Genomic DNA, 10064 nt, shown 5'->3' with positions numbered 1-10064 from the left:
TGTGTGCCTGCCTATCTATCTATCTATCTATCTATGGTGGTAGGCTCTCATTTTTCTCAGAAACAAAAATTAGGTAAACAAAATATATATATATATTGTAAATCTTTGTTTTTACATTCATCAGGACCCAATCAGCCCAAATATCAAATAGAAATAAAAAATGCATGCCGTGGAAGAGTTCGGGTCTAAGGAGATTAATGGTAAATAAGAGAGAGTAGAAAACAATGGCACAGTGGTTGAAAATACATATAAAACAGGCTCATTATGTTTCCACAGTTATGTTAGAGGACACAAGAAAAGTTGATATTGTGTTCTTGAAAGTATATTTTTATTTTCTGAGAACAAATAAGCCGCATATAAATCATATCACTTCATTTTTCTTCACATCCATTACTGTAAGATTAACAGAAGATGGCTGTAAGTATAAAAATACATGCTCAGTTACTTAATCTTAATTCATAAAGCTTGTAAAGTTTAAAAAAAGTTGTAAAACAGCTAAAATTATTTTATTATGCGATGTTGGGGACCAATTTTTCAAAGAATAAATACACACATGTAGAGATGAATGGTCAGATAACTCTCCGCACAGTTTGTAGAAATCCTCCAGGACAGCAGGGGGCGGTAAGTTTCCTCTCTGATTGCCGTTTGAGCTGAAGAGGAAGGGGACGTTTCTTGTGGCACATGGTATCCGTTGAGTAAAACAGATGTGTGCAGTTAACTGAAGTGGATATATTCAGTTTTAATCTGCATTTATACGCACACAGACGTGGTTTATTGTCCGCTGTGTGTGAAGCTGGTTCATCATGGTTCGAGCAAAACGGTAAGTTTGGCTAAGATGTATCTACGTGTTAGCTTGTCTTTATAGCGTCTCTGCTCTGTTTTTCTGGGTTTTCGTGTGGTCACAATTGGCGTGCAGTGTTGTAGAAACGATAAGTTGTTAGTCTTAATTTACAAGCATACGGGTGCATGATTTATACTCCACTGCTGTGATGGGAGCTGGCGCTAGTGAAGTGTGGAGTGATCCGGGAAAAATAAATCTGGTATTTAACCAGAAGTTTTGAGTCTTTATTTGTTATTTGTCTTTTGCTGTTCAGGGGAAAACACGCGCAGAGGCCAAACAAGGATGAGGTCTATGATGAAGACGACCCTGAAGCCTACAACGACATGCCTGTCCCTGATAAGGTAAGACACGCAGTGTTTTATACAGCTGTGGTCAGAAGTTTGCATGGATGTGGGGGATAAGGTTTTAATGATTTCTTTGGAGTTTAACATGATTTCACATCATGTTACAGTTACTCAGTGTGTGGCTCTTTGCTTACTTTACCCAAGTCGGTATTGTCCTCTGATTTCTAAACAAGAGGGTAGTTGGTGACTTTAAGGGGGACAAAATATTACTTTGAAAAGAGAGGTCAAATTATAGCTTTAAAATAATAAAAACAAGATCTGAAATCTTGCCTGATCGTATGATTAAACTGTTGCTTTCTGTAACCAACAAAGCGGTAATATCTACGTTGAGCCAAACCTTGATGACCTGTGAAGAATAAACTAAATAAAGACCAGCGTGATCTCATATGGTGACTTGATACAACTGTTTTCATTCTCGAAGGTGTTTTCTCTTTTCTCTTTCAGAAATCCTCAACATACACAAAAGACAAGATTGATGAGTTTCATGATGAGAAGATTGCAGTAAGTTCTTTATTTGTTCTACGGTAGGTGTGCAGTGCAACAGTTGTTCTGTAACCTTTCTTCGTGCTCCGGTGTCTTTGCCGCAGAAACTTCTCGCCCGAGGTGTTCAAATGGAGAGCGACCGGGAGGAAGTGGACGATGAGGTAATGTCGTACGTGTTTGTTTAAAAGTAACTGCAGGTGAAAAATGTAGAGGAACAGCCGAGAAGAAACCTGAGATTATCGGAATTTCACAGGAGGAGGTGATGCCCCTGGATCTTTCTGAGTCGGAAGATGATGAAGGGGAGGAAGAAGAAAATGAGGAAGATGGGACAGATATGGAGAGTGATTTAGAAGGGAGAAATGAGGACGGTAAATTGACTTTTTGTGTGTGTGTGTGTGTGTGTTTGTGTTTGTGTTTCATTTTGAGCCTGTCTCACTGTGTTTACATTGTCTGCTGCAGAGCTCCCTAATGAAATGGCCTGGGGCAGAAAGAAAAAAATGTTCTACGATTCAGATTATGTGACCTCAAGTAAGAACCTTTTATCTCAAGCCGTATTATTGCATTGTGTGATGATTGCATTATCTTTTATTATGCAACCTTTCGATCACTGTTATTACAGAAGGGAAATCGCAAGAAGAGTTGGATGCTGAGGAACAAGAAGAAGAAGAAGAGGCTAAAAACATCCAAAAACGTTTAGCTGCAAATCTGAGCGAGGAGGATTATGATTTGAACTTTTTTCAGGTATTTAACTCTCTCGTAGGCCTAATGACATGCTGACAGAAACGTCTAATTCTAATTGTACGTCTTTGCCTAAATGAAGGAATTTGCTGTGGAGAAGGATGAAAGCAAGCCTGTGGAAAAAGAGGAGAGGATTGTGAAAGACCTGAAGCAGATGTCTCAGAAGGAAAAAATGAAGCTTTTGAAGAAAGAGTCACCAGAGCTGCTTGAGCTTATTCAGGACTTCAAGGCAAAGGTAAGAGACAAATAGGAAGGACACAACTTCAGACTTAAAGAGCCTTTAAATTTTCAAGTGACGTGCAATAGATGTGACTTATTCCTGTTTCTTTGTACAGCTTAACGAGCTCAAGAATGAGCTTCAGCCTCTCATGCAAATGGTTAAGGAGGGAAAGATCCCTGCAGGAAAGGTGAGCACACTTGGCTACATTTTTCTCATGGTGTTGCTTTCAGCCACTACACGCAGGCGTTTCCTGTGATAAAACACACAAAAAGCTGCGTACATTACTCTCTCTGCCCCAGAAAGCAGACAGACTGTAAGAAGCATGCAGTTGTTCAAGGGACCAGTAGAGATCAAAACTGAGCTTAATTATACTATCATTGGGCTTTCTTTATCAGGTGGCCAGAATTTAATGAATAATGATGGATACTTTCTTGTATCTGCACCATTATCTAGGGAAACAAATTGTGATTGTATTGTAAGTTCCTCTGTGTTTCCAACCTTTAATCATGATGAAAGGAGAAGATACTCATACTTGTGGTGCACTGCTTACAGCCTTATTTGTAAGTAAGCTACTTTCAGCTGCTCAGATTTTTACACCGGATACGCGTCCACATGCAAATCCACATCCATATATCTCTGGCTGGAATCAAACCACCAACTTTTTGCTTGTGTAGACGTGTTTGAGTATACAGGAACATGTCATCAATATCATGAAAATCAACGATGTGAATCTGAACATCTTTCATCCTTGTTTGTTTTGTTTTTTTTACCTAAAGGGTGCCAATTACCTGAAGACAAAGCAGCAACTTTATCTCAAGTAAGTTGTGATTGGATTGTAGACTCACACGACAAACTGTCACGCTCTGTCACTGAATGATGTTTCTCTCCTGCCACAGTTACTGCACAAACATCAGCTTCTACTTGGTGCTGAAAGCAAAGCGGATACCTGCTCACAACCACCCTGTGATTGAAAGACTGCTCACCTACAGAAATGTAAGTCCACACACTGATGTTTAGACCATGCTGAAAAAAAGGTGAGCAGTTTCTCCTAGATTTGGTACTTTAATAAAAAAAAAAAGCACGCGAAAGCTCAACATTTGTTGGCTCTGTTATGAGTCCAAGAGGATTGTCGCAGGATGTGTGATTATGTGCCCTAGAGCTTAACCCAAAAGGCAGGTTTAGCAAACTCAGAACAAACCCTGAACTTTGAATTGATTAACTTTGAAATGCTAAACTCAGTTCAGTCAGTCGGGTGTTGGGAATCATCAGTGGAGCTCTCTTCTTGTAAATATGTGCAGGTAATCCACGCTTATATGCACTTTGATCTGAATTAAATAAACAGCATCAGTGAGATACTTCAGGCTCAGCAGGTCAGGTTCACAGGGGTTAAAATAGTAGCTGTTTGTTGCAACTAAAAACCAAAATCTTTTACTGTGCGTTTGTTACTTTGGTCGGCATCTTTTATTTGTGATTTCACTGTATTGACACTCCAAACCAGCACCATGAGACACACGATTATGAAATATCTCCTGACACACATCCTACAAAGCTGATCACAAAAATCCACAAAATGCAAAATGTTTTACTGAGTCTCTGATGCCTGCCTGCAGCTCATCAATGAACTAGGCGCAGTAGATGCTCGGCTCGCTCCAGAGTTTCGCCAGCTACTAGCTGGTGGAGAGAAAAATAAGGCAGGAAGCAAGCAAGCAGAAGGCAAGAAGTCTAAAGTTTCAAACAGGAAGGAAAAGGTAAGAGAACAACATTAATATACTACTATATTACGTCTGCACCAGGGGTTATCTAAAGACACTCTTCGACAACATTGATATACATAAAGAGCATCCTCAGATGACCCCTAGTGCCGACGATTAACTTCTATATTGATTGCTAATGTGTGCGTATGTGTGCACGCACCCACTGGATACAGGAATCTGGAGAAGCTGTGCCTGAGGAGGAGTCAGACTCTGACCTGGATGAGGAAGAAGCTCTACGCTTCTACAAAGAGGCAGAGGAACGGTTAAAATTAAAGAGGAAGGGCAATAATCCAGAAGATGAAATGTAAGTATGCACTTTTTAACTTGCAGTAAAAGTACAGGAAGTGTACTCATGGGATGTGTCTTTGATATGCAGAGGATTTGGGGTCAGAATAACAGGAATCCGTGCCGACTTGCATGTTGCAATAGATGTCACGATGTAGCACATTTGATATACTATAGTATTGGGAAATACACTGAAATTTTTCAGAAGCCTGAAACACTGCCAACTGCTCTGCTCACTCTAAATTCTTACATCCCTCTGAGTGGTTCAGTTCTATTTAAACACCAGTATTATTGGGGAGCTGAAATATGTGTGGCTTGGCTCTAAACATGTAGAGAGCAGTTACAGGACAGACTGGTGTTCAGTTGCCAAAATGACACTGTGCCTCTGGTAGAGTATTCACCAAAAGAGCCATATTGGATGTTTTTGTACTGAATCAAATTTATATAAGGTAAAATCAACCAGTAGAGTGAAACATTAAGAAAATCTTTGTGTTACAGGATGGAGGAGAATGAAGAAGAGGAAGAATTGGATCCAAATGCAAAGAGAGGAATCACTTACCAGGTACTGAGTGATACAGTCATGTATTTGCACAAAACATGAGTACTTACAGCAGAAATTGAATGGATGGAGCCCACTGATAACTGTAGCATATGCCACAGCTTGTTTAATAATTATCCAAGCATTACATTTTATAACTATGGATACATTTGTTTTTAGTGTTACACAAGCATATGTCTTTGCATGCGGACTCATTTTGACCTCTAGGTATTTAAAAAAAATCATGTCTATATTGTATATGTAATTGATAAATATACAGAGGATTGTAGTTGGATAACAGATTAATAATTTCGACCCAATTAAATAACTGAAAATGTTAAAAATGAACAACTTAACTTCTTGAAGTAGTAATTTATTTGCCATTACTGTTGTTGGAGAATGGAGTCTAAACTACACTTTTGGAAGTACTGGTGTTAATAAACGTGATTGAGTGCCATCTGCTGGGCACTCGCAGTAGTACACTAAAGATTTTATCTAGCTCTAGTTCAAGAAAATGGATTGTAGTGTGCATATCAAGTTGTTTTGCTACAGCTTCAGAGAGCGTGTTTGCAAAATTCAGCTTAATTATCCTTTTAAAAGTACGTAAGTGCAAGCTTTAAAGTGTTCTCCACAGCACTGCGTGTTTACATCTCTGGATTCTCCTCCTTCAAGTTTTCTAGATCCAGTGTGTGACACTGATTTCTGAATTGTATTAATTATGTTTGTCTAACAATTCCACAGATGGCCAAGAACAAGGGGCTCACGCCGAAAAGGAAGAAAATTGACCGTAATCCCAGAGTCAAGCACAGAGAGAAGTTCAGACGGGCTAAAATCCGCAGAAAGGGACAGGTCTGTATTCAACATGTTTTATTACATCGTTGAGCAAGGATTTCAGGGATTGTCTGAAGACTCTTAAAGAGGATGTGCTGGATTGTGACACACATTTCTGCGATGCGTTTTGAAATTGCTGCTTATCGTTTCGCCAGGTCCGAGAGGTTCGTCACGAAGAGACGAGATACAGCGGAGAGCTGTCTGGTATTCGTGCTGGTGTCAAGAAGAGTGTCAAACTCAAGTAACCGAGTCCAGAATATGCTGCCAAGTGTGGCAGTGAGATTGAACCAGTACCAGTGGACTGTGATTTTAAATGTTTATTATTGGAAAACCTTGCAGGAAAGAAAATATTGTCATTGTTTTAAAACTTGAAACTGCTTTTCTGATTACTAGAAAGTGTGAATAAACATTTTAAAACCTGGATATTGTCCCTCTACAGAGACTGCGTTTAATGCTTCGAGGTTCATTCTTAGAACACACACAACAAACAAGGAAGATGTGACTTACAGTTGTCGCTAAGGTTTTGCAACAGTAGAGCATACTGAATATACAGTAACTTGCCAGCAGAACAGGCAGGTATGAATTGCAGCCCAATGTGGATCACGTAAGAATACAGACACAACTTAAAGCTGCTCAGACATGCAGATACGTTCTATCAAGCCACTTGTTGAGTTATGAAGTTGTCATGCGCCGACGTCAAGTTGCTGACTATCCTCTCTTCTATCTCCACCTCATTCTTCACATCCTCCTCAGTTAGGATTAGCTCAGCCTGAGTCTCAAGGGTCACCACCACCACATAACCCCGCCTAGAGTCCAGTACGTTGGCCACCACTGCTTGGTGCCTGTAGGTATCCAGAGCTCGTCGAGCCTTGTCCAGCAGGATCGACGCATCAGTCTCGAGTTTGAAGGATATGACAAATGCCTGAGGTGCCCATTCTTTCACCAGTGGGGACAATATCTTGGGGACCATTTTCATGCTCAGCTGAAGGGCAGAAGAAAAATTGTAATTACTGGCAAGACTAAAGAGGCATACGCACAGGAAGATGTAATTCAGCAACTGAGAAGAGCAACAATAACAACTGCTGAATTGAAAGTATGTGCAGCTGTTTAACGCAGCAGTTCCCAACAACAACTGTGGTATTTTCTAAATATAATAACCGCAAATTAACTGTGTAATTGTGGAACTTTATTAGCAGCGTCCTCCTGAAATGCTCCAACAACATTAAGAGTAAGATCTTCCTCTCTGCCCTTTAATGCTCTCTGGTCGCTATGGTAATGTATAATTTTTCTTTCAAAATAAGACACAACTACAACACGGTAAAAAAAAAACCCAGGGAAACTACAAATTTCACACCCAAGCTTCGACTCTCGGGGCCCGGTACCAAACGACTCACGGACCATGCCCCGGGGGTTGGGGACAGCAAGCTTAAGGGTTCACAGCCTGGAGTTTATTCCCTAGCTGTAAGTATAAATTAGTGCTCTGTTTTAGGACCATATATTGATGCTTATATAACAATAAAAGTAAAATTATTTGCAACCAACAGGAAAAAATAAAGCTTCATCCAAGTATCTGTATTTCTTACTGATGCTCATCAGACACAAAGACACTGTGGTATCCGTACACAGAGGTCTGGGGATCTTCCAGGAACGATGACTCTCTAATTATCATTAGGTTAGCAGCATATGTTACCATGGCAATATTCCCCCGTAAGAAGTGAACCAGCTTCGTACTCACATCTCATGCTTCCTTTTACACACCTCCGAACTGAAGTGGTGAATAAAAAGCAGACCAATAACACCATTTCCCCCCACCCTCACCTGAAGAGGTCCGTTGGAAGACTGGATTTTGTGTTCAGGCATCTCAGATGCTGGGATGTAGAAATCAGACACTGCTGCAGCCAAGTAAAACATAGCCTTTGATCCTAAGGGCAGAACAAACACTTGTGAAGATGTTTTGAACGTATGTTAGACAAAGCCACAGCTCAGGCCTTTAACCTGCTGTTACCTATTTTGCTGAGAGCCTGCGCTGCTGCTTTGAGTAGGTGCAGATACTCTGACAGAGTGCTGAACTCGATAGGCAGAAGAAGTCTGCTTTTTTTCACCTCCTCGTATCTCTTCAGTACTTTGGCAATGTTCGGCAGCACCTGCTGATTAACCACCACTTCACCAGTATTACCAGGCGCTCCTCCACCTTGAAACTCCAGAGCGTCCAGCATGTTGATGGTTAAAAACATCCGTGTGTAGGGGTAGAGTGAGCGATGCCTGTGTAGGAAAATGACTGCATAACCAGAGTCTATGAAATACTCTGCAGAGGAGGCTCCTCGCCTGCCGCTGCTGAAGTTATCGAGGAAGCGAACAGTGCGGGACTCCAGGGGAACCTTGGTGCCTCCGGAAGTGATGAGAACCACCTTTCGGCCTGCTTCTGCATGAAAGCTGGCAAAAGCAGCCATCTTCTCTTTGACCTCCTCCACATGGGAGGGAACAGCAAATTCTTCTGCTAACTTCCCATCAATAGATGATATTCTGGGTTCAGCCATCACCTGACAAGAGAGAAGAAGGAGGCATCTTTAAGTGATGCCTAATGTGATTCAACAGTCTCCAGTGACAGGTCTGTTTTCAAAGTGGGACATTTCAGTATCAGATTACCTCGCTGTTGGTTTCTGCAGGTCACAAATTTATGGATGTACAGTTATAAATCACACTGGGCCTACTTTAATAAAGCTGACTGGGACAATATTAAAATAATGCTGATAATTTTACACCCAAAGCGTGACATTTAACCACAAAAACTACATTTTCCCGTTCAGTATTTAGAAAATGACAGTTAATGAAGACTGTTAATTCTGTGCTTCACTATTTTTTTCTCTTTTTTTGTAAAACAGCGCATTTGAAAATTCATGGATAAAAATAATATTTGTATTATTGTATTATAGTATTGTAAATATTATTTTGATTAAAGGACTTGTGCATACTGGTGGGTTAATCATTACAGAAAGATAAAAAATTGCCAATACTTTAAATTTAGGCCAGTGTAGCATAAGCATTACTCTGGGTGATGATCTGCTGAATTTATTAAGCACTGTAAATGTACGTGCAGCCATCCTCCTGTAACGTCTACCTGACGGTAACAAGAATTAATGGTGTGCTGGATGGCTATGATCGTTGTACATTTACATAAAATTTAAGAAAAAAACCCAAAATGTGCAATACATAAGCATAAAGTAAACTGAATTCACACTTTATTAGGCCCATGCATCCATCCACCCCCTTCTGCTTATCAAATTCAAGGTCACCAGGGGGGCTAGATCTTAAAATGTTGTCGTCATTTAACATTTATACGGGTTCAACCAACACTAATCATCTACTTGTCCTGACTGTATAGGCCTCTGTCCCTCAAAGAGCTCTGCTTAGTTTCTCTAGCAAAGTGCCAAAAGTGTTTAAACATATAGGTGCAATAACTTAAACTGTCCACTTTTTTACAGTCTGTTTTTATATCGTGGTATTTCTGATATTATGTCTTACCTATGTTTGTATCTATAGCTGTTTGTCCCATAGCCTGTGGTTTCCAAATGTTACAGCTGACTAATGAGAAGAAGAATATGAAGAAATAAACCCACACCTCCCTGAAAATCCTCGCTTTGTTCACTGATCCGTTTATAGGTCGAATAACAGGCTAAGTTTACATTAATGCATATTCTCGCATCATCGTTACGTATGGGTGAACTTCACAGCACTTCACAGCACAACACTGACGTGATACACGCCTGTTTTAAATGACACGCGACAGTAAACACGCTGTCAAAGTAGAAGGTGGACACTTTCTTTGGCTACTTAATGTTCAGTAATAAGAAAGGCGACACGACATAGCGCTACATGATGTTTGTAGGTTACTTGCAACTGCGGTAATACCTTATATAAAACGTAAACGACGTCTCAGACTCACAGACAAAACTTCAAAACACCCCACTTTGGTATTCGGATACCTCCAAACAACTTGTGCACTTCCTGAAGGCCAACTCTTTGGTTTTTA

General features: G+C 40.3%; 2 protein-coding genes across 3 annotated transcripts; one reads left to right on the top strand and one right to left on the bottom strand.

Moving 5' to 3' along the window:
* Window positions 1–647: 647 nt before the first annotated feature.
* utp3 (UTP3 small subunit processome component) lies at window positions 648–6455 on the top strand. The gene is made up of 16 exons (XM_005927384.3): window positions 648–820; window positions 1095–1182; window positions 1630–1686; window positions 1773–1829; window positions 1922–2036; window positions 2128–2196; window positions 2288–2409; window positions 2489–2641; window positions 2742–2813; window positions 3403–3443; window positions 3523–3619; window positions 4237–4374; window positions 4554–4684; window positions 5164–5227; window positions 5945–6052; window positions 6190–6455. The coding sequence occupies exons 1-16, from the start codon at window positions 804–806 to the stop codon at window positions 6277–6279; spliced, it is 1419 nt and encodes a 472-aa protein (XP_005927446.1). The 5' UTR covers window positions 648–803; the 3' UTR covers window positions 6280–6455.
* On the bottom strand, window positions 6337–10064 carry ppcs (phosphopantothenoylcysteine synthetase). 2 transcript variants are annotated; one of them, XM_005927380.3, is made up of 4 exons: window positions 9944–10064; window positions 8040–8574; window positions 7853–7956; window positions 6337–7016 (listed from the first exon to the last, which is right to left on the bottom strand). In XM_005927380.3, exons 2-4 carry the CDS (start codon window positions 8569–8571, stop codon window positions 6690–6692), a joined length of 963 nt encoding a protein of 320 aa, XP_005927442.1. In that variant the 5' UTR covers window positions 8572–8574; window positions 9944–10064; the 3' UTR covers window positions 6337–6689. The 2 variants fall into 2 exon arrangements, with proteins under 2 accessions (XP_005927442.1, XP_005927443.1); XM_005927381.3 differs by having other exon boundaries at window positions 9978–10050.

This window comes from Haplochromis burtoni, unplaced genomic scaffold, assembly GCF_018398535.1.
Source record: "Haplochromis burtoni strain Fernald_Lab_line unplaced genomic scaffold, NCSU_Asbu1 Contig_100, whole genome shotgun sequence".
Lineage (NCBI taxonomy): Eukaryota > Metazoa > Chordata > Actinopteri > Cichliformes > Cichlidae > Haplochromis > Haplochromis burtoni.
This window is presented reverse-complemented; position numbering and strand designations above follow the sequence as displayed.